This window comes from Apiotrichum porosum, assembly GCF_003942205.1.
Source record: "Apiotrichum porosum strain DSM 27194 chromosome Unknown scaffold_13, whole genome shotgun sequence".
NCBI lineage: Eukaryota > Fungi > Basidiomycota > Tremellomycetes > Trichosporonales > Trichosporonaceae > Apiotrichum > Apiotrichum porosum.
Genome location: NW_021167120.1, coordinates 334,388 through 358,343, shown reverse-complemented (window position 1 = coordinate 358,343; position 23,956 = coordinate 334,388). Strand labels below are relative to the sequence as shown.

Below are 23,956 nucleotides of genomic sequence, written 5' to 3'. Positions count from 1 at the left end.
TTTTATCCTGCTGGTCCCATCTTGGCTTTAGGGAAGGCCCCACGTACTGTACATGGGGAAGTGGGGAGAGGGAGTGCGTGCGTCAAAAGTCGACTGGTTGGCCACAACAAAACACATGCACGTAGTGGCATTCTATCATTTCTTCTGCGCACCGGGTCCATCTGGTCCTGTCCTCTACACAACCACAGAGCCGCAGAGCCTGACTGCGCGTCATTGCGTGGGTAGACCCAACAACGGCCACTGCCCTTGAATAGCCAAGGTCCGAAAATGCAATCAAACATCTTAGCGCTCGTCATTCGACCCGTGGCAGCCCAGAAGTTGGTGGCATAACGAACTTGCTGGGTCTCCCCCATGCGCCTCGGTGACAAGCGATGGCACTTGCATACCCACCGCACATCCATCAGCCTACTCGCCTGCGACAAGAGAGACTTGTGTGTGTTGTGCCGCAGTGCACTTTTCCTGTGCACCATGGTTTGTGCGTCCAAACGCCCAGGGAGTGTGTGGAGGGAGGGTGTACGGCAACGCCACAGCAGTCGCCTCTCGACGCCACTATCGCACCCAGTCCGCCTGCGACGCGCTCGAGGAAACAACAGTGGCGGTCTTCGAAACCCATGGCGTCTCAACTAACATGTCACCACCGTCTCTTCGTCTCTGTCTTCCTTTTTGCATCTCCTGGACACCTTTATAACTCCACCGCGCGCGAGATGACCAGCCCACTATCTCCAAAATGGGGATATCGTCTAGTGGTAAGACACAGACTTCGCATTCGGACCTCCTCGAGCTTCAACTTGAGAGCCAGCGATCTGTCTGTAACCGGCGTTCGATTCGCCGTATCTCCAGTTTTTGCCTCGCTATGCATGTCCTTGATGTTCTGGGAGCGTTTCTGATGCAAAGCAATGTGAAAGAAAGATTTTTGGTGGTTTGACAAGGTGTTGTGGCCGGTGTGGTTGAAGTGCCACAACCGTTGCTGATTGCCGATCGTCGTCACTTTTTGCCTCATTGACGTGCGGCTGTTGCCGCACGTGTGGTATTCAGTACCGACGCCCGCAGTCAGCGCGCCAGGCGCAGCGGCTCCAACTCTGTGGACACACTGTCACTCAAGTGGTACCCCAAGACTATCTGTTGACCGGGGGTCTTCCTCATCTGCGGAACCCCGGCGCAACGAGACGGGTGTCCTTTCTTGGTCTGTGTCTTGAACAATGCTAAATTTTGCATGTCATGAAAGCTGCCACTACTGAAGTATGCTCATGGATTGGTTACAATTGTTTCTACCGTTGTCTTACTCGGTCGGCTCGCCCTTAACGGCAACCTCCTCTTCAGCGACGACGGGCTCAGCCGCGGGGGCAGGCGTGGGCTTGGGTGCGCCGATGGCAGCCAAAAGCGCCGCCACGTCGATCATAGGCGCGGCAGGTGCCACGACTGGTGCAGGAGCAGGGGCAGGGGCAGGAGCGTCGGTCTCCTGCACAGCTGTGTTGGCAGCAACGTCCTCGGATCCTCCCTTGTCGATCACAACCTCCTCCTTCTCTTCCACATCCACCTCGGGGTTCGCCTCCTCGGCGCCCTCGACCGGCTCGACCTTGACACGTTTCGAGTCGTCGGCGTCACTTGCGTCGTCGATGGCCTTGCGTTTCGTACTGCCATCCTCGCTAGGGGCGGGGGACTTGGACCCAGCGCGCTCGTTGCCAAGCAGGCGGGCGGTGACGGCCGACGACATTCGCGTCGCTTTGCATGTTGCGTGGTAGATCTGGATCGTCAGCTACGACTCGCTCAATGTGAGAGCCTTCCTAGTTGACTCACTGTACCCTGGGTCTCGACGGCGTTCATAAAGACCCACTCCTCCTCATCCTCGCTCCACTCCGACTTGAACTGCTCCTTGCAGATGGGGCAGGGCTTCTTGGCCTTGACGGGGTCGGAAGGCGCGGGCACCCACTTGCGCTTGAGGGCGGCGAGACGCTCGCCAGTAAGGACCGGAAGGGCCGAGTCGCTCTTCTTGGGCGACGTGCTGGACGGGCCAGCACCTTCGACATTCTCGTTGATCCATTCCTCGGCCCTAGGCAGCCAGCGACGGTGCGCGCCGCGACCGTCCGTCTCGCGTTCCTTGCGGTTACGGCGGAAGTGCCAGTCCATGTGGGCTTGGAGCTTGTTCTCGCCTTCGGGGAAGCGGAGGCCGCACTGCTTGCACCGGACTGGAAGGTGGGAGACGGGAAGAGACAGTTTTGAGAGGTCAAAGACGTCGATGCTCATGTCGAGCGCGAGGATCATGTCCTCGTACGAGTCGAGACTGGTCTTCGCCGCCGCTGAGGGTTCGGGGGTGCGAGGCTGCGAGAGAACGCCAGAACTGTTGAGGTTGCGCAGAATGTCGGCGACGTTGATGGCTGGGATGGCCGCAGGGATGGCCACGGGAGCCTGCACGGGCGGGGCAGGCGCAGGTGGGTACTGCTGAGCTGGAGGCGGGTACTGCTGGGCCGGTGGGTAGGCAGGATACTGCTGCTGGGGTGGGTACTGTTGCTGTTGAGGGGGCGGGTAGGCCCCGCGCGGGCCGTAGCCTCCATACGCAGGCTGGGGAGGGCCAGGAGCAGGAGCGGGGATAGGACCAGGCGCGGCAGCGGCAGCAGCAGCAGGAGCCGCCAGGCGGGCTGCTTGAGACGAGCTGGGCTCCAACCCAGCCTTCATAGCGCGAACCTTCTCTGCAATCTCTGCAAGCTCCTTGGGGGCAACATGAGAGTTTGTGAGGAGCTGGTCGATTTGGACAAGCACGTTGACAGTCCTGGCGCGCTTGGTGGTGAACTCTTGCGCCATCTCGGCCTCCTTTTCGCGCAAGAAGTCACGCAGCTCGTGCTGAACACCAATTCTGGTCAAGGCCACTGGTGGTGCCGCTCCAAGGATTTCGCGCTCGACAGTCTCGCGCACGCCGGCTGGGTAGAGCTCGCCACCGTGTTGTCCGCCTGTACGCCAGAGCTTGAGCATCTCCTCCATCTTGCTCTTGGTCACGCCATCCACCTCGCGGTAGGTCTGGAGATACAAACGGGGCATGATGGAAGGAAGGTATGTGTCGGTGTATGGCGGGCCCACATTCTTCGAGATCGAGTCCAGGAGGTAAAGAAGGGGGAGCTTGCCCTGTGGTGGAGCCTGCATGGTTAGTAATCGGACTGATCAGTGACATGGCTAACAAAGACGCACCCTCAGAATTGCGGCCTCAACTTCCTCGACAATTGCCTGCATTCCGTTCCAGTTGTTCTGGTCGCGTTGGTTCATAGCCTCGAGCGAGAGGGTCTGGATAATAGGGCGCGAGTTGAATGTGAGCTCAGCGAGGCGGTCCGCGTACCACGCGCGAAACGGATCTGCCGGGGGCGCTGGCGGCTGCGGTGCGCCATAGACGCCGTAGTGGTTCTGAGGTGGGTAGTGACCGTATGACATGGTTGATGGGGGGAAAGGCGGTGATGTGTTTGGAACGTGTGATGGTGCTGCAGGAGGGGCGTAAACACGACGTGGTCGTTCCAGTCGGCTCGGAATCCGGCGTGAGGAGAAAGGAAGGGAGATCGATAGCCTAGTCGTGGACACGAGAAGAGGTGAATGAAGGGCGGATGAGTGGACTCTGGAGCAGTAGAGAGACGCTCGAGAGCTTTAATTAGTGAGTTACAGCCGCGGTGAAGCGACGGCTACTGGACTAGTTACAAAGCCTACGCGTGTGCTTGCGCTTTGTTGCCTGGGAGACCACGAAAACGTCACGAAGCAACTGACAGTAGCAGGGACTGTATGCTCTATGGAGGAGCTACGTCGAGGCTAATGCGTGGGATGATGGGTCAGAGAGGTAGAGGAAACGAAAGACAAAGGAGACGTTGAGAAGCAGATCGTCACCTCCTTGTGTGATGACCAGTGGCGAGCGGGGGAATATCTGAAGGATATTTTTTCGTCATTTATCCCGCCGTGGCTCTTCTTCGTCTTACCTTGATGTCTTCCATCAGCGTTTCTTCCATCAGTTCAGTACAATGCTCTGCATCCCAACCCAGTCCGGCCCACCGTGCTCTTACGGTACGTATATTAGTATATCTATGCATGGTTGGTACAAAAAAAGCGGCCAGTACTCATGGTTCGTCGTCGTCTGCGTCGATTGGCCCTGGTAATGAGTATTGGACCTTGAGGTTGGCCGCGTCTTGGAGTAGCTGTTTGTCAGTTCCTGTATGATCCAGCTACCTTACCCTATCGACATCCATGGGTGGAAGGTCCAGCAGCATGAGCTTGGCCTCGGACCCGTCCAGCTCCTCGAGCGTTCTGTTGTCAGCTTTCGTCCGTGCCTCGTCAGCTCACTCTTTACAAGTTGCAAGAATCGCTACGCAGACGTAGCAGTGCAGCGCAAACATGTTGTCGGCAGCGAGATAAGAATCTGGTGTGGTCAGCTTCCGTCTTTTCGGTCTCCTAGCTCACCCCATAGCCTCAACACGTCGCCGAGCCACATTTCGCGCGAGAGCAATGTTGTCATCCACGACATTGCCACGGCAATCATAGGTACTTGCTCGTCCTCAAAGTATGCGTGGAGGTCTGGGAGCGCGCTGCGGAAGAGGCCGAGGATCGTACCGAGGCGCGAAGGGAGCGGAGGGAAGGAACCTGAAGGATTAGCTATTGTTGACTGAGTATACACTCACTTAGGCGGTCGACGAGCTTTTCAAACGAATAAAAGACAGCAAGAGGTCGCGAGAGAACACAGACAAACGGCGTGGCGAGGTAGACCCAGTCAGCAGGGGCCGGAGGCATGCCTGGGGCCCATGCCGGCCGGGGTTGGAGGTCGCTGTGTGGGTCTGGATCGTCGGGCATACCCGCTGCATGCCAGTACTTGCCCAACACCTCCTCTATCAGGGTGAGGTAGGCGTGCCGTGTTGGCGGGGCCGAGGGTGGTGGCAAGAGGAAGCCTTTTCCACGCCAGCTCATGCCTCCGTCCTCAAGAGATAGCGGTGGTGGGGCACCTTGCGGTCCTGGTGGGAGGTTTGGGGAAAAGCTCATTGCTCCGCTGAGTGTTGACATTGATAGACTCGACCCCGGGCCCAGAGATGAGGCACGCGAACCGGGCAAGCTCTGTTCGGAGGTGAGAGTCGTGATCAGGCTCTCGTATGTCGGCGACTCGAACCGACGCGTGTGGTGTGCCAGCGCTGTTTGCAGCAATGTGGACTGCAGGTCGGACGGCAAAGACGAGGGGAGCGCGGCGTATTCGGTCCGCAAGATCTTGAGAGACGTCATTTCGTTTGTCTTGTCCGAGCTGAGCACGCCGAGGAGGTACATCCACACTTCCTGGGAGAGTTAGCACGTGCTAACAGCAAGGTCGGCAGTTTAAAGCAGCCGTCGACAGGGGGGACGGCGTGAGAACGTCTGACACCTGACCCAAGTGTTTGATCGCCACGACTCGACGTTCGAGACTCTGGTCTTTCGTCTGCCGCTGATCACACAATGAGCCAACTCACTCCTCTCACACGCGGTGACACGCCGTTCCGCGCGCTCTCGCGTAACTTGTCAACCTGTACATGCTGTTCGGCAGTAAGGAGCTCGATGTAGTCTTGGAGATTTGTCGACATCCTGCGTACAGGTGGGCGAAGGATCCGTTCGCGGACGATGGACGCACAAGTACGAAGCTCGAGGGGTTGCGGAGGATGTGGAGAACTGGGGTGGACGGGACTCGGTGAGTGTCGGGAAAGAGGGATGAGCGCCGGCTCAGCGTGAGGCGGTCGTGCAGGGGTCACGAGATGCGGATAGCAAAGGGCCTGTGTTGGCTTCCGTGGGGCTGGGTGTAGATGTACGAAGGAAGAAGGTGCATGTTGATGAAATGTTGACGGGCCGCGAGAGTGTGGGGTACGACGGGGTTGGTTGCTCGTGGTGGAGGTCATTGTCGGTCACGTGTTTGGAGGGTGGCAAGTGGCGGGGAAGAGGCCAAGGTAGACGCGTGCCGTCGCCAGTTTGAAGCGATGATTGCGCAACGTCCTGGATCCATGTGAAGTAAGAAGAAGAAAGAGCTGAGCAGGCATTGACGTGGAGAGCGATGCGCCTTGGGTTCTCTCCCGAAGGTCAGCATGGGAGGGCGCAGGTGTGGGATGATGCCTCGTGTATGGCGTCACCATCGGATCTGGGGGCCCAACAAACTCATGAAGTGCACGATGTTTCCCGTCGAGATTCACTGAGAAGTGACCTGTAGGCAAATTCATGAGGAAGTACCATCGGGCACGCACATGATGCTTTACGTTCTTGTTGGCCTGGTCGCTCCAATGGAGGAGCTCAAAGCTCAGTCGTTGTTTGGCGGGCTGGGTGCTTTGTACCGCCACTAGGACTAGATTCTGCTTTTACATTTCATCTGGTAGCTGGAGAGATCATCGTGCATCGTGCACCCAGGTGTTCACGAATCCACTACCCCCAGAGCGCTAGAGCACTCGTTGTGACCATGCGGCCGAAACGGCTCAGCGGTTTAGGGGTCGTTGTCCACGAACTTCAACCTGCTCTTGGCCACCACTCCTGCTCTTCTTGCCTGCGCACCTTTCGAGAAGACTCAAGAAGTCCCGTACCCTGTTGAAACCGGCACATGTCCATGCTATGCTATGCGCTGTGCGATGTTCACGTTTGGTATTGAAACAATCCGTCGTCCGTCGGCCCACAATAATTCCAATATTCATGCATTTTCAATGTTACCAGATATTCCGTTCGTCACGATGGGCGTGGTGATCTGTCGCAGCTCGCAGGAATAAAGTGCGCGCCCCATGCACCGCGTCTTGCTCAGTTTCGACCGCAGATAGATGACACACAGGCCCATGCATGGGCAAAGGTGCTTGAGCTTCTGCGAGAAGGAACATTTGACCGCCACTGTCTCGGCGTGAGGCGTCGTTCCCACTGGCGTCGTTCCCACTCCACCCACTAGTTTTGGACTTGAACCGCCAACCCCCACCTTGTTGCTTCTCTGTGAAGAGTCAGAGTGACAACACGAGTAGTGGGTTCAGTGCTCGCCACCCTCCGCACAAGACGCCGAGCCTTGCGGCAACGTTCGCACGCTCCGAAGGGAGCCGTCCCTCTCGGGCTCCCCACCGTGATAGTCATGCAGTCACGCCGTAACTGTTTGTGAGCCAAAATGAAGCCGACCAACTTCCCATCGGTGCATACTGCATTGGTGCAACTCGTCCAACAACCCCAAAGGACCAAAGCTTCCGATGCAAGTGCCCGTCTTCACATGACTTGCGCCGCCCTGCTCGCCATCCCCAAGCCTAGTCAAGCAACCCCAGATACCTCGACGAGGAACACAGCCAGTGCGGGATCGACGGGCACCCGTAAATTCAAGGTACAGCGCACCACACTCCAAACATCTCGGCACAGAAATCGTTCGGCATGACATGAGGTCGGGCAAAGCGTCAAGAGGCCAGAGAGTTAGCGAGGCACCAGCACATCACTCCGTCAATTCGGCACACAATTGTCGTCGTACACCATCTCTGAATGCTGGCTCCACCTCTTACTCGCGAAAAGGCGCGTAGTAGTCGTCAATGTGGCTTCTCGCGGACATGTACTCGGGCAGATGGGTGCACACCTCTGTGGGGCCATGGGCAGCTCCAATGGCCGTTGCGCAGACGGGAGAGCGCGTCGTTCCTCGAGCCAACATACCGCGGCTTTATTTCGCGTCATCCTTCACCCCTCGATCCCGAGGTTTTGTCGCTTGTGTTTGACTGCCTCGTTCCGCCGTGTTCATGGGAGCAGACACATGCACCCTCAAACACAAGGCAGTTGCCTGTATTGTGACGTACACCTGTTCCCCGTGCCGCCGGCTGGGCGAGACGTGCTCTTATGACTGACGTAGTCTCTTCTCGGCTGGGATGAGCTTCTGCTAGACGCCGTGTGCCAGCCGCCTACGCGAGCCACTGACGACAAACGTCGTCCCAGGTCGTCTACGATGTCCGTTGGCTGCGAGGTCGGATGCGAAATGAACACGGCAGCGTCGTGTGGCAGTGGCCACCGGCGCACTTGCCAAGAGTGGGCTTTCCCAAGAGGAGACAGATCGCGGAAGGCAGATATGCCACACACCGTCAGAGGGTGTGATATCGACCTGGGCCTGCTCTGTTGTCACCATTGGCCCCTTCCAGCATGCAGATTCGGCCGTAACCGCAGTCCTGCCGTTTGCCTCCGATACCCTGTGACGCAAGCAAAGGCAACGACTCCAGGCGTCTTCAGCAACAGCACCAAAGTCAACAAGCCAAGTGGTGCAGGGTGGAATCCCCAAGACGCAAAGAAGGCTTTTCTTGTGGCCTGTTCTCGGCAACTATCTCTCGATCGCGACTGCTGTGGCCATCCACGTCACTGAGTTTGGTTCCCACACATCGCACACATCCGGGACAATGGGTAGAGCGGGTTGTTCCTGGGAGGAGAAGACGCATACAAACCACCCTACCCTCCGGAAATTTGTTTGATTTGATTTGATTTCAACAGTCGTGTCCTCTGCCTACCTCCGCTGGATGTCCTTCCGTCCTTGGCCTTGCGACGAGCAGGGGAAGGATGTCGTATGCATAGAGACGTTCCTACTCCTGTAATTCTCCCTGTCTCGCCTCGCAGGGCAGAGCCGTTTAACTCGCACATACCGCGTTGATGGTGGAGCGGCAAGGACACCAAGTGACATGTCGCGGCCAAGTGATTCTCGCACCACCGCCCCCCCCCCCCCCCCCCCCCCGGTCTCCTTCGTCCCCTGCAGTGAATTGCCTCCGGAGTGTTAATGTCTGTATCGTGCCTCCTTCTCGTGGTGTGCAGGCACTCCTGCAAGGTTACCGTATGTCGTGTGACGTGACGTGAATGCCGAGGTGGGCTTCTCGTTATGATCGTCGCCTCTCTGTGCCCCCTCATCTCCGAACAACAAAGCGAAAGCGTCCCGTCCGGGGTTGCTCCGACCTTGGGGGTCATGACAGTGTGTTTTGCTGTGTAGGTCTTGTTCGGGTCCGCTTGCGGCCAGGTGCGCAAGGCGCTCGGGAGACACTCTGGCCATACGTGAAGGCGAACCACCATGGCCGATCTCAAGTGGCATTTAGTGGGGCCGCTTGAAGGGGAAAGAGAGTGTGGGCGGGTGCTCGATCGTGATTCAGGATGGAACGACACATGTACAGGTGAGAGTGGGTGCGCGCGGTGGCCGGGTTCTCGACGCAGGTACTGTATGTAGTGGGCTCAAAGGTAAGGCAGAGTGCCACACGGCCCATGCCACACCATATGTACAACCACTCTCACATGCCACATCTGCACTGCTGTCTGCAACCATTGAGTCCCGAACTGTGTCGTAAGGTGCTCATGAACATGCACTACGTATTACCCTCTACCATGCTATATACAACATGACTCCTCACGCCACTTGGGCGTGTGGGATGTTTTGTGAAATCTATGAAATTGTGACCCACGCCGCATCGTCTCTGCCCTCCAAACCTCAATGCTCGCCGAGGCTGCGGCGCATGTCAGCCCACAGCCGTCCAACAGCACCATCATCCAACTCGGTAAACTGGATGACCTTGCCGCTGTGTGCTTCTGTCGACGTTGTTGCTGCGGGCACACGAGCGTGCGGGTCAGGATCGTCATACAGCGTCTGGCGCGTCGCGGAATGGCGAGCGCGCTGTGCTGTGAGAGACAGAAAGGTCTGCGGGGAGTGGTGATACATCCTGCACAGCGCGTCAGTGTCGGTGTGGCTAGAAGACATTAGGGATTGGGTAGCCACTCACGACCAGACCTGGCGGTTCACCGCCTCGTGCTCTGTCACGGCGTCGAGAGCCACCGTTTTGAAGCTAGCCTTGAGGGCATGCAGGAGGTGTGGGACATGGTCTACGTGTGGCTGCCACTGGGCAAGTCGGCCGCGCGGGATCCATTCGCGCGTCTTCGGGTCGACAAGGGCTGTGGGTGCTTAGCAAGATGTCTGGAACTGCCACACCGCCACTACTGGGTCCAGCTGCCACACATCCAGTCTCGCATGGACCCAAGACACACGCCAAGACGGGTATATGGGGATGTGCCTCGTTCGTGAGCGGGTCAACGGAGCGCCGGACCACAAAGACCGACGGGTGACTGCTTCGCAGTCGACATCGACAACACGTCATCGGCCGGACTGGGTGCGATGGGGAAGCATCGACGGAGTATGACGGCTGACTGGCAGGGAGGTTCTGGGAACCACATGCGTCCGGGAAGGCTGGTGGCGGAAGCTCGATCGCGATCCTGTTTGGGGCAGGGCGTTGCGCCTATCGACACCAGCACTCCATCGACTCCATCGCACAGCCACAGGTCGCAACGTCGCCACGCTTGTCCCCCACATTGACCGGCCGTACCTTCGCCGCCGCAGTCGCAGCGTGCGGGGTCAACAGAGTGCACATCGCTACTCCCCGCAAGTGCGGAGGTGGCCTGCAGGCGACCCAACGAGGCGGGCGGGGTAATTGGGAGCATGGTGCCTCCGCCCCGCTGTGACCCCACCTCGTGCGCAGCCGGACCGGTTACGACGACCCGACTGTCCTTTGCCCGCTGCGGGGAAGACGCAGACACTCACGGTGGAACACGTCCGAGTCAAAGTGTACACTGGGTCGTGCGCGGGGATACGCGGGCGGGAACGAGAGCGTGAACCGGAGGATGCTGCCGGCGTAAGGACCTGGTTGTTCTGTCAGGACGATGCTCCGCTTGCTTCGCGGCCCTGTGAGGGGCAAGAGTGGGTCAGTCTTCTACCTACCACGGTGCACGAAGAAGACGCCCGCCCAGCGCAGGAGCGTCTCGGACGAGGGCATGAGGTACATGCCAGCGGGGCAGTTGGACGGGGCACGGAGTGACGAGCTGAGGCAATGTCAGGATGGCTTGGGAGGATGGTGACAGAGAAGCCAACGCACTACTCCACAGCGAGCTCGGCGGCCAGCAAAGGACCAATCTCCGGAGGCGCCACGGCGGCGGGCTCGGGTGCGCGTGATGAGAACATGCGTGTGTTGCTGTTCTTGATAACTTGTGTTGTTGTTGTTCTGGTGGTGGACAATGTCGCGAAACGGTATAGCGCCAATCGTCATGACGACACGTCGAGCCGGTGGAGGTATTGGCATCGCGTGGGGGTCGCATGGCACATTTGGTTCCGCGTGGCCTGGGTGGCAGCTGTGGCATGGTCCCCATGCACCAATGTCCCACCGAGCCAGCTCCACACATTCATGCGGCCTGGACACGAACCCCACACCCACCTGTGCGGTATGCGTACGAATACATGCAACCACTGAGGTACTCGCTAGCCTGTTCTCGCTGGAGCGGACCGCCAGGTCCCCACTAGCAAAGTCACTTGCCCACTCTTCTAAGAGATGCCACAGAATGGCAAGTGCGTGGCTGGTGTGCAACTGGTGAACACGCTATTGAGGATATTCCGCAGATCGCAACTCTCGACTCGGGTCTCGACTGTTCGGCGTCCGATGACGGGGTGTACGGACACACAGCTTCTGGTATGCCCCGGTGACTGGTTGTTGTTCCTGTCTCACCTCTGACGTTGGAGCTAGCATAATTATCAGCCTTGGCGCCCATTCAGCGGAACGCAGCATCCGCACCGCCGCAAAACGCCACTGCCGGCCTCGGCAGGTGCCATGTTCATGTCCCTCTCTCGTATCCCGTTTGCCCACTTACTTGATGCGTGCGGGTCTGGTCCGTTGCGTTGATCGCCGTGAGTTGACAATGGCTTGTGGACGCCTGGCCGAGGCGCTCGGCGGGCACTTCGGCATGCTCCACGGCACGAAGGATGTCACGAGCCCAAGGGAGGCAGACGACCGACAGCGAGATGGAGCTGCAACATGTCACAGAGCTCCTTGGACCTGAGGCACTGAAGCAGATTCGTTTTTCTGTGTGAGGCAGACAACGGTGGAGGTGGAGAGAGAGTATTTCCGTCCCGTGCCTCCCCCTGATCATGTTCCCATGCAGCGGTGCGTAGTTTGCTGGGAGTTGGCTCCCCGTGCCCCAAGCCAAGAGGTCTAGACTGTTGTGGGGTTTGTTGTTGAATAGACCAAGAAAGGCTCGGCGGGGCTTTGTTCCGTGTGCATCGGACACGATGGGGGGTTCCGATTCAGAGTGAGACCGACCCGCAAGTTCCAGACCCAGATCGTACGGTCAGTGATGGAATGGTATTGTCTTGTAAACATGCACTTGAATGTCGAGGACAAGGATGTTCAGTTACGAGACGTACGCAGCTCGCGTGACCGAGTAACTCAGATCCCTAGGCCCCCAGGCCCACGGGGCTCTACTGTTGGTGTTGAATCGGTGCCACTTTTGACAGTCAGCGTGCCACAAGCCATATTTCATCTGAGGTTATTGTCTTCTCCGCAGGCCTCCTTGGACGGGCATGACGGGGTGTTATTGTATTGAGAACAACCATGTTTAGGGGAACTGTGGCATTTGTGGGGGACGTCGAGGAACCCGACACGCGAGGGCAACTGGACCGTGCAGAGGGGGGAGCCAAAGGTACCTGTGCCAGTCAGTGCCACCTCCTCCAGAGCATGGTCAAGTGCCACGCGCCATGCACAGCGCATGCAAGACTGTACGCCGCGAGGCAGACATTTCCGGGCGTCTAGAGCGTCTAGAGGAGTGACTCGGAAGCAACCGTGCTGTCTTGGTCGCCGGCGCCTCCCATGTCCCCCTCCTCAATCCTGCTGCGCTGTCGCTGTTGCTGTTAGCCGGTGGCTTTGCTCGTGCCGGGTCGGGCCGGACCACCATTTGCATCCGAAGAGTTGCGTCGTGTGTCGGATTGTACTGTGTGGCATGGAACGGCCACGGAGGCCATGCCTTTGTGGGTCAGTACAGTTTTGCAACAAGTGGCGGTGGGTGTCGCAGCTTGCGGCGCGGACGTGCGCGACACAGAGACACAGGTCTGTCCGGCAACTTGTCATTGTCGCGCAAACCAGTGGGCTCGTTGGCGCAGGCGCCACTGGAGACGCCACATGGTGTATCCCACCTCCCCGCGCCGGTTCCTCCCATCGCCTCTCCCACACCGGTGAACCCCGTATTCAGCCGCACAACCTGCCCGCACCGGCGTTCTCAAGTAGCCACCTGCAGTACCTCTCGTACATCTCCAGCCAGTGGGATGTGGGGGGGGGGACACAACGACACATCGGCGCCCGGGTGGGGCGTGATTGCGGCGCGTTCATGTCCGCCCGCGCCGGTCTCCTGGTGTCTCTCCGGCGGGCAGAGCCGCAGCAAGGGGATGGTGGCGGCTGGCTGGCTTGCATCGTGCACGCCGTCGGCGGTGGCCGCTTCTGGAACGGGAATGGGACCCACTAAAGCACGAGATGGGTCTGGGAATTGGGAGTTGCGCTTGCAGGTGGCGTTTGGCATGTGTGTGATTGTGTGTGAGTGGTGTGTGAGCTGTGTGTGCGTTGTGTGTGTGTGTGTGGCAACTGCCGTTACAAGCCTCAAACGCGGCGATGGCCATCGGGCCTCGATGTTGGGAACGTGCGTTCTTGCAAGCCAGTACTGAGACTGGGAACCCCAGAACCATGCTGTGTGGCACGCGTTGGTTGCCGTTAAACGACGCGAAGACGGCACTGATTGAGCCAGGGTTTCACCGGCTGTGTCTTTTTTTTGCGGTGGGAATCACATTCTGTGACCGATAATTTTGGTCCGGCTATTAGAAATGCGTGAGAAACGACATCCGGGCCGCAGAGTGGACACGTCGACGTCGACCGATCGCGTCGTGCGCGTCGTGCACCTGTGTCTCTCCACATGGGTTCGTGTTGTGCCACTCATGTCCCTGCGGGTAGTGCCACCGACGCCCCGACGCCCGACGACTGGACGGATCGCCCGGCCCGCGTAACGCGGCGCGGCGCAAGCACGCTGTACCAGGTGTGTGTAGTGCACAGTGCACAGCAAGGCCCTCGAAAGAGGCGGGGGGTGTTCCAGGCCACGGATACTAGAGTATGCGGCTGAGCAGTCCATGTCTACGCGACGGGTCCAGTAGTGGACGTTAGCGGGAAGCGGCTCGCCGGCCACACCGGAAGCAGTTGAACGCGGGGGACAAGCGAGAGAATAGGAACGGGAAATAACAATTACCATCCGAGAATATGGCCACACCCTGACGGTGTACGGTGACAGCATCGGCATCTCTCGGCCAGCAAGGTTGGAAAGAGTACGCACTACCCATTGGCTGCATGCGCGAGAGGGACCCATTGCGCGTCCATTCCTCCTGGACCCGGTTACTTTACACAAACACCATGCGGGGGGCGGTTCTCACGGTTTCGCGCATACTAGCTAAAAGCAGTGTGGCAAGATGCTGCGCGGCGGGTGCACTACATACTATTCTGCGTCGGTCCAGTGCTGGCAAGACACCAGGCAGCTAACTGCGATGGCTGGGTGCTACGGCGCGTACGACTGCAAACATCTCGGCGTGAATGCAGTGTCGACTGTCTTGTCTTGGCCTCGTCACTACGTGCAACCTGAGATTCACGGATAAAGCAAACATGCCCCGCCATCTGGCCTTCTTTGCCTTTGGTGAAACCCTAGATTAAACACTAGATCTCGAAAGGTGCACAAAAGCTTTTGTACACTGTATGACGCGCGCAGTGTTCGACGCAGAGAGCTTAACAGCCAAAGAAGAGCTTTGAAGGCCGTCTATAGCCTGGCTATAGCCTGGATCCTGGTCCCCGAGGTCGGGACATGTCGTCGATGACGCACATTGTGGGCCCTGAGTTTGCACGCCGCATATCGGCCCGGATCGACATCCTTCCGGCTTGTCACCCCTGCTAATTAATAATTGAGTGGATTGATTCATTTTAACGGACCTGTTGCATCCCATGGGCAGAAACGGGCAGCAAGGCAGGCGGGGGACATGACGCATATGCACAGTGCACAGGTCGGTCGAAGGAAGGACGCGAGAGCATGACTTCCCCCACGGCTACTCGGCGACGATCACATCGCACCGATCTGCGTGCAAGGTCCGAGTTTATCGTGCCAGAATGAGACGCCGCGCCCCCATCCCCTCTCCCTCCCTCCCCTCCCCTCAAGCGATGTCGCACAATCGTGTTCACATGCCACGGAAATGGAGACAAGGTCACCGACAGCCCCGTTTGGGGGCGTGGCTATACCGCCACGGATGTGCATGCCACGTCGGTGTGCCATTCGCAGGAGCGAAGCGCGCTGCGCTGCGCGTCTGGCGTGGCAGACTGGGCCGCACCATTGTGAATCAAGTGGGTCGTCCAACCCGCCACGCGCGCGCATCATAGGTCGTGGCGGGCGAGTGGGTTGGCGCTCGACGACGACGACGACGACGTCTTCCCGGGCAGTGCCCAACCCGGCAATCAGGTTCCCTGCACTCCAGTACGCGAGCTTTACGGCAGTGCGCATCAGATGCGTGAACCCAAAATCAAATCAATCCAAACAAAATTGGTCAAGGAAATACCCATAACGGCGTCCCCATATACCCACAGAGCGGACCCATGCGGTCACGACCTCCACGGGACGCTGCGGGCCGCCCCGCGCCGGACGTGATGTTGTGATTGCTGTGAGTATTATGAGAGGCAGCGTACGACGCAAAAGTCTAAATCGGGCCCAGAGGCGAGGGCGTTGCTGTATGTACGAGCAATGGGCTTGCACACTGCACATGTGCACGCACCCCATCCCCACGGCCCATGGCCAGCCCATGACCCCCGACCCAGTCCAGACAAGCAACATTGCGCGGTGTGTGTACATCCCCCCGGTGCGAGGGTGCAGTTAAGCGGTGCGATGAAGAAAGAGGGGGACACGGCCTGTGTGAATGGTCGGGGGCCTGTGAAGTGCGGATGTGCGCCGGATACACTTCGGGTCCTCGCCGCTCGCCGCCTGCACACCACAGACCCACGACGCGCGATCCCCAGCCCAAGAGGCCAATTACAGGTTGGGGGGGCTTACAGGTGGGGCTGGCTGGGGTGAGGACGAGGGTGGGCGCGGCGTGGAGGGCGGTGGGGACGGACTAGTGGAGTGGGGGGGCGGCAAGGACGTGGGGTAGTGTGCATGTGATGCGCGAGCCGCTGGTGCTGGCCGCTAACCCCCCCACCCCTCCCCCATGGGCGCGCGGGATATCCATCTCTCGCATCTCACCCAAACAACACGATGATGACTCCCGGATAGCCGTCTGCTGCATGGTGTGTGGGGTTTTTTGCTTTACCCGGCCAAGTTGATAATGGAGCCAAGCCAATTAGCCTAACACATGTATTGGAAGATTTCTTAGATTGCGATGGCGATTGCGCGCACTAGGCATGCGACGAGTCGGGGTTTTAGGGTTTCTACCCCGCGCTTCCCGGCGCCGCCACGTCTTGTTTTATTGCGACTGGACTGTGGGGTTTGGGTTGTGTGGAGCGATGGCCGACGACCTCCCTTGCTGGGGTGGGGGGTTTGTTCTTTTTTCACGTTCCCACTCCACTCCACCTGACAAAGGCGGGTTGAACGAGACGAGGCCAAACACTTAATGAGCAACTGACCTAGATCTGGGTGCATTGGCCTGGCCATGACGAGTGCGCAAGCAGACAAGAGCCCCGCAGGAGCCAGATCCCATCGCGGATCGCTCGCAGGGATAGCGCGCCTATGCGGGCCGTGTAACGTAACGCACAAGATATACTACGTGTGTGGGGTCGCCGTTGTTCGGTAACCTCTTTCGGTGAGGTAGACTGATGGGATGGGATCTAGGGGCGATGAGGGTATCGTCCACAAGGAGCCGTTTGTGGGGGGGGGGGGGGGGGGGACATTGCTTGTTGGGGGAGTAGCAGCCACTCCACTTGATCGGTGTCCCGCGGGGAGAGCGTATGCACCTCTCCCCGTATGCACCGTGTTTAGCACTGAGGCGCATGCACCAGTGATCGATATGGGAGCACCTCTGGGCCGGTGTGTCTCCCCCCAATGCACATGAGGCCATGAGCGAATTGCAGTGTAAAACAGCCAAGCCAAGACAAGACGGCGTGGCAAGACAGAGTGTGGGTTACACGGGTGGGGCGTTTGATTTCACCGACAAAGGGGGGCCAACGGCTACATCGCGGCAGTCACTCTGTCACTCTGCAAAGGCGAGGCAGTGCCTATCCGAGACGTACCCGACACCTCTCACCTCATACGAGCATGTGGTGTCGTGGCAGCAGCACACGACCTTTGGTCGGGAACCGCATCCCCAACGCATCCCCGAGCCGGTCGGACGGGGCATGGGAAACGACGGTGACGAACGAGGCGCAAAGAGTGATGGGGCAGGTACAGTAGGCAGCAGGCAGGTACACTCGGCGCGCGTAGTAGGCACCTGCACCTGATTTGGGTGATGCGGCGACTGGTTGTGTGGCACCTTGCTGTGCCACTTGCACTTGCACTTGCACTTGCACTTGCACTTGCACTTGCACTTGCACCGCGCACACTACCGGAGAGACATCTTGGGCCAAGCGCGCCGCCAAGCGAGGCAGTGTACCAGTGTAGTGTACGCCGCGAGCGCGCGCCGGCGCTCGCCGCCAAGACTAACAACCACCGCACACCGAGGCCAATGCAGAGCCGGCTCCCGGATGCATTTCGTGGGCCGTAGGTCTCTGTGGATCCGTGGCATGGGACGAAACCGTCTGAATTCAGCCGTCCGCGAGAATCAGGACAACGGCGCGCGCTCAATGGTCACACAGCGGCAGTCGACACGGCTGTGGGGTGTCAGTCACCGTCGGGCCGTGGATGTGGGGTAGTGACTGGGGGGATAGAGGGTGGTGAGCGCCGGTGGCCCGTCCGAAAGCGATGGCAAGCGTCGGAAAGCGCCGCCAAGGCCAAGTCGTCACGCCAGTGGCCAGTTACACGCGACAAGCGTAAGCGACGACGGAGTGGAATGCACGCTATCCCTCCAGGCGCCCCCTGCACTAAGGTCGTTCGTTCGCTGCTCGCCGCACGCTGCACGCCGCTCGCCGCTTGCCGCTCAGCATTCACCGGTGGCCGCCGGCTCGCCGAGCACGCGCGCAAGCAGCCAACGCGTGGGACGAGTCGTGGACACATACGGCTCCAGAGTGAAACAGAGGGCCATCCATGCCCATATGCTGCCACACGCACGTCCAAGGTGGTGGCGGCACATTGCTTCGAACCTCGGCGTGTCTCTCTGTCCGTGAATCCGTGAGCCGTGAGCCGTGATATGTGATCCGTCGGTTCTCGCCATTCATCGGCGATGGTTGCTCTGTGATCTGTGGCACACCACCACCTTTTTTTCGGAGATCAGCGGCGGCGGTCCGGCCGCGCCGTGGGGACCGATGACCGACGGCAGTGCGCGTGTCGCCGGTGTGGTGCAGTGCGGTACGTGTGGGTGTGGTGCGGTTGTGCGGTTGTGCGGTTGTGGGTGGCGGTGTGGCGTCCGCCACCGGCGCATGTCCGCCAAAAACGCCCATTCTGACCAAAACCTCGTTTTCTGTTGCGCTGAAATAAGGGGGGGGGGGGCATGACCCGGCCGAGAATACGAACACGAAACGAGACATGGCGCGCTTCTGTGGCCCTGTGGGCCCTGGGAGCGCAGTGTGCGGGTGTGGGTGCGCGTGCGCGCGTGCCGGGGCTTTGCTGTTATTCGCAGGTTGATCCCCGATGACCGCTCACCTCCAAAATGGAGACCGCCGTGTGGCGTGGGAGTCGGGGCTTGCTGCGGCATGCACCCCCCTCATGGGCATGGGCCGTCCATTCCGATGAACACTGTGCCTCGCGGCCAGCGAACCATATGCGCGCGATAGTCCGCTGGCCGCTGGGTCGGGGACTCGGCGGCCGCGTGGGGTGTTTTTGGTGCTGACTGGCGCGGCGGATCGGTGGAATCATCGGTGGAATCGGTAGGATCGGTGGGATCGGTGGCTCGCCGCTCGCTCATTCTCGCCGACCGCACCGAGCACGCCGGGCAACACACCGCACCGACCACAACGTAGCGGGCAGCACGCACCCGGGCCGGCGGCACGTTCGACTGGATCTCAGGAGGGATGGTGTTAGTGAATACCATACCCCCCTCCGGTATCCCGGACCGGGCAGCGGTTTGTGGGGACGAGGGAAGGGGGGACGTGGGCACGCGAGGGGGGTGTGGTGTGGTGGACGGGAACGCGGTGGAACAGCGGAACAGCGGACGGCATGCGGATCTGCCCTGGGGAAGCGACGTGATGGTCAGATCAGGTTCAGGTTCAGGACAGCAAGGAAGGAATATGGCGACATGGCAACATGGCATGGCCTCTCAATGAATGGGCGGAACAAGTGGGACATTGCTCTCGTTCTCCAACCCCAGTAGTTTGCTAGCGACGTCGACGTCCGCCCACAGTTCCGTCGTCGCGGATGGGGGGAGGAGGCGAGCGGGCGCCGACAGCGCGCAGCGGGCAAGCGGGCCGAACAGAGCAACAGAGAGAGCAAAAAGCGAAGAAGGCCGGCCCAAAAAAAAACACAGATCACAATCATTTTTCAGAAAGCAAATAAAAAAATAACCGGTCGGTGGCGCCTTCCCTCCACCCTTTGCGTCCGTCCTGATGGAAAAGACGCTGCTCTTCTGATGGATGGAGACGGCACGCTGGGAGCGGCCCGCCACGTCCGCTCAGGCTGATCCGATAGACACGGCCACGGGCGAGACGGACGAGACGAGACAAGACGAGACAAGACGAGACGAGAAGCAACACTCCACATTCGACTAAAACTGCGCGCACGGCTCCTCGTTCCGATGCGGTTTCGGAACGAGGCGTTTTTTTTTTTCTTTGGCCTCTTCTCGTCGCTCTGCCGCGCGTGGTGCGTGCCCGGGGAGGCGTTCGGGTTTGCGCCGGGGCCTCGGACCTGGCCGGTTTGTGATGTGCAGAGGCGCGGCGGCGGCGGCGCGCGGCCGCGAAGCGGCGCGAGAAGCACAGAACATGGTGTTTCGGTCTGTCTCTTTTCTTTTTTTGGGTAAAGCAGCAAGTGGTGCATGAGCGTGACGGTGGTGCGGGGGTTTTTTTTTGTTGCGCGCGGTGGGATTCCCATCAGTGGATCAGTGGCGTTCGTGCGGTTTATCGGCCATCAGCCATCAGCGCGCGCGCACGGTGAGTAAGTGAGACATGGTGACCGTGACAGCATGGTAGGCACCGCGACGGCGTGTCCGCTGGTCCGCTGGTCCGCTGGGCCCGCTGGGCCTCCACCTCGTCGTTTCTCGTTCTCACGCAATGGCCACGCACCCCGCTCTCGGGTGTGCTCGGCGGGATGCATCTTGAGAGATACTTCTGAATACGAATGCCAGCACGAATGCCACGCACGCAAGCAAACGGTGCCACACCAGCACTGACGTAGGCCGCATCGGGGACGGGCATGCGGGCAGGGCCGGCACATTGTGTTGCCGCCGGCCACCGGTGAGGTGATGGGGTGTGTGTGTGTCCGAGATTCCAGACTCTTCTTCCAGAGCCATGCATTGTGTGTGTTGTGTCGGGAACCCGTCCGCAGTCGCAGTCACAGTCTCAGTCGCCGTCGCAGTCACAGCGCGCCGCCGCAGCCGCTGCACAGTGGCAGCAACATCACACAAACCCTGCCATGCCACGGTTAGATCTGGGACAGGTGCATGCCAAGAAACACCGCAGTTGTTTGGGGGCAGGTGTTTGGGTTGCGTGGGTTGGCCGCGGCCCAAGCAGGCTGAACACAACAGTAGCAGCTCGGTCAAGACGCTGAGCTGAGTGCGGTGCGGTCAGCGGTCAGCGTCCTGCAGACACGGAAAAAGACGGAGAAATGTCCGGCGCGGTGCATGATCCGTGGACCCTTCGGTGCGACGTCCCCAACGGTCCATGGGCTGTTGCTTGCTGGCTTGTCAACTGCGTACGTCCTGGCACAAGCACGGCATGCGCGGGCTCGGCACTGCTGGCGCCAGCGTGCCGCATGCCAGTGTACCAGTGTCATGGTCATGTTTGTCATACCGTCCCTCGCTGGGGCCGACAACGCCTGAAGCCTACCGAAGAACGCAGCATGCATCAATGACCATGGCACGCACGAATGGTATCCCCATTCCCAGCACCATCATCATTATCGGAAGCCAGCATGCCTCAGGCATGATGACGGCGCCTGTCTCAGAACATGGCTCCTCCACCGCTGGCGCGCGCGGGTTTGTCATCTCCACAATAATGAAAAGATCCACTGGCGCCGGTTTTATGCACACGCATGCACCCGGAGTAATGGAGCCGCCGAGGAGCGACGAGTCGACGAGGTGTGCAAGGCAAGAGACCCGCCGGCACGGCCGCAGGACCCCCGCAGGGGAGCTGCGAGTGCAGTTGCCCGCGTACAGCCGCGCAGCAGCAGCAGGAGCTGCATCAGCAGCAAGCATCACAGCGGCCAGCGATCCTGCACGGGGGGACCAGCACTGTTCGGACGCCGTCCAGCTCGTCTCCGGTCCGGTGGCTCTCTCTGTATTTGTTTTATTAATATTTTTTCGGTCGGTCGGGCAGATCGCAGAGGCGCAGAGGGCGCGGAGAGCGCGTCTCGCACCCAAAGGCCACAAAGAGCAATGTATATGCGGGCGAGTACGACGCCTTGTTTTTGGGCAAAGAGCGAGCAGCAGTGAGAGCACACACCCAGGCAACCTCTGCCCCTGTGCGGTGCCGCCGCCGCGCCTACGTGGGTCCCAATGCGTCCATGGATCCATGGGTGGCCGTCCGCCATGGGCCATGGGTCCATCCGCGCGCGCGCCGGCGCGCCCGAGGCGCCCTCCCACGTGTGGTCAAGTTTTGGGGGCCAGCGCCAGGGCTCGTTTGCGGGTACGGTTTGCTCCATCACACGAGTCGCGAGTCGTCTGCGAGAACCCGACAGAGAGGGGCCAGAGCGCCAGAGCTGGCGCCATGTCGGGAACCCAGAGACGCCGGCATGCAAAGCAAGCAAAGCAAGCCAGCCAGCCAGCCCAAGCCAAAGCCGCCAAAGCAAAAGAAGGTGTCGTGGCCGTGGGGTTTGCGGACCGGTTTAGTGTGGAGCAGGTGTGCGAACTGCACGAGAGAGAGAGACAGAGCCCAAGACAGGACAGGACCAATGTGAATCAGTTGGTCAGTTAATGCAGGTGCAAACGAGGCGCGCCAGGCGCAACATGTGTTGGGTGTGCGAAAATAGAGCAAGAGAGCTTTCATTATTTGTATGTATGGTGGTGGTGGTGGTGTGTGTGTGTGTGGTGAGATATCTGGGTTGGCTGGCTCGCGTGCGATGCAAAAAAATGGGTGTGAAAGATGGGGGGGGTGGTCGACAGGGATGGCGCGTATACAACTGTACAGTAAAAAAAAGATGTGGGTCTGATGGGAGGGGTCGAGAGAGACAGATGTGGGTTGTCCGATGGGTGGTGCTTGCACAGGTTTACCATGCGCCGACGCTGAGGGGCTGGCCGCTCATGTGCATGGAGCGCGCGTGCGATGCAAAGCCGTGCTCGAGGTCGACCACAGGCTTGCCGGAAGCCGTGCGGGAGAGAACCTGGCGCTTTGGCCTGGATGCCATGGCGACTGGGGAGGGAGTCTTGCAGTCCTCCGAGGCGGGCGACGACGCTAGTGACGAAGACGCCGAGGCGAGCGCTGGGGGCTGGGGCGAGACGTGCGAAGGGTGGAGGTAGTTGCGCATGGAGGCTGGGGACGGAAATGCACTGCGCTTGTGAGGTGTGGGCACGGGCTTGATGGGGCGCGACATGGAGCAGGTCTCCGGGGTGGTCTCGGGCGAAGGGTAGACGTGGGCAGCGACGGCGGCGGCGACGGCGGCGGCAGCGGCAGACGACGACGAGGGCATCGACGACACCGACTCGGACGAGGCGACACGCGAGGTCTCGCGGGCGACCGCGCGGGGGCCGTGCTCGGCACGGACGCGGGCCTCAAAGTCGGCGACCTCCTCGCCCGACACGTTGAGGTTCCACTCGAGGTAGCCGCACATTTCACGCTCCATCTGGTTGATCTCCTTGAGGAGGAACATCTTCTGGCCGACAATGCACCACGACTGGTTCGAGTACGTGTCGTCGCAGATGACCTTGGAGGCGATCATGAACGCCGAGATGAAGAGGCGGTGGCCCGACGAGCCGCGGGCGGCGGGGAAGCGGGTCTTTAGCCTCTGCAGCAGCAGCAGGGCGGCAAACGTGACGACCGATGGCAAACGCGTGCGGTGGAGAGCGTAGGCGACAAAGTGAGCCAGAGTCGGGGTGGGCGCACCGGGGTGGGTGGCGGTGGGGATGTTGGGGCACTGGAACAGCGAGGTGATAAAACGAGCGCAGAGCACTGCGGTCTCCTCGTGGCCGTAGAATGGGTCCACTGGGCGCTGGGCCGGGCGGGACGAGGGTGCCGACGACGACGCCGAAGCCTTTGCGGCCTTGCGCGACGACGAAGGGGAAGGGGGATTGGGCCTGGCGGCGGGGACAGAGGTGGAAGTGGAAGCCGACATGGTGGTGGTGGCGGGTGGTGGTGGTGGTGGTTGTGAGCGGTTGTTGTAGAGGGAGAAGCCGGGGATTTGGCGTCTAGAAGGGAACTAATAAGGGGGTCAGCATATGATGCGTGGAATGGTGATGGGTGCACGAACAACCATGGTGGTGGTGGTGGGTGGGTGGGGGGGAGGTGTGTGTGTGGGTGTGTGGGTGTGATGTGATGGATGGAGAGAAGAAGAGTGGTGATGGGAGAGGAGGGAGAGAGGGGGGAAGGGAGAGTGGGAATGAGGACAGAAGGAGAGAGCGAGCGAGAGCATATGATGGGAGAAGAAGAAGAAGCATTATGTGGGTGGTGGGGTGGGGAGGGAGGGGCCGGGGGGGGAGGGAGGGCAGAGGGGGTGTGTGGGCCTGGGATGGCCGCCGACCAGAGCCGAAGTGCGGTGGATGGGTCGGTGTCCTGACACACACCCCCGCCCGCCCGCCTGCCCGCGCGGTGTGTGCGCATGCGAGACACACCCATCTATACCCCGCCAGCCAGAGAGCAAACGCCACGGCCGCCGTGTCACCCAGCGCACACACCCCACACACTCGTCTCTCCACCCCCTGTCGGCTCTCAACAGAGCACAGACATGCACAGACCACCTCTCCCATGCACACACACACAAC

General features: G+C 60.1%; 4 protein-coding genes across 4 annotated transcripts; all 4 read right to left on the bottom strand.

The window, feature by feature from the left end:
* Positions 1-1,279: 1,279 nt before the first annotated feature.
* EHS24_002553 (uncharacterized protein) lies at positions 1,280-3,417 on the bottom strand (the record flags this gene model as incomplete). Its single annotated transcript, XM_028618288.1, has 3 exons — positions 1,280-1,744; positions 1,798-3,129; positions 3,181-3,417. 3 exons carry the CDS (start codon positions 3,415-3,417, stop codon positions 1,280-1,282), a joined length of 2,034 nt encoding a protein of 677 aa, XP_028473244.1.
* Positions 3,418-4,085: 668 nt separating this feature from the next.
* On the bottom strand, positions 4,086-5,564 carry EHS24_002552 (uncharacterized protein; the record flags this gene model as incomplete). Its single annotated transcript, XM_028618287.1, has 7 exons — positions 4,086-4,163; positions 4,200-4,272; positions 4,309-4,384; positions 4,426-4,605; positions 4,644-5,005; positions 5,061-5,302; positions 5,454-5,564. 7 exons carry the CDS (start codon positions 5,562-5,564, stop codon positions 4,086-4,088), a joined length of 1,122 nt encoding a protein of 373 aa, XP_028473243.1.
* A 3,854-nt stretch (positions 5,565-9,418) lies between these two features.
* Positions 9,419-10,936, bottom strand: EHS24_002551 (uncharacterized protein; the record flags this gene model as incomplete). The annotated part of the gene is made up of 5 exons (XM_028618286.1): positions 9,419-9,647; positions 9,708-9,876; positions 10,520-10,618; positions 10,697-10,797; positions 10,851-10,936. The coding sequence occupies 5 exons, from the start codon at positions 10,934-10,936 to the stop codon at positions 9,419-9,421; spliced, it is 684 nt and encodes a 227-aa protein (XP_028473242.1).
* An 11,312-nt stretch (positions 10,937-22,248) lies between these two features.
* On the bottom strand, positions 22,249-23,451 carry EHS24_002550 (uncharacterized protein; the record flags this gene model as incomplete). The annotated part of the gene is made up of 2 exons (XM_028618285.1): positions 22,249-23,394; positions 23,446-23,451. 2 exons carry the CDS (start codon positions 23,449-23,451, stop codon positions 22,249-22,251), a joined length of 1,152 nt encoding a protein of 383 aa, XP_028473241.1.
* Between the last annotated feature and the right edge of the window lie 505 nt (positions 23,452-23,956).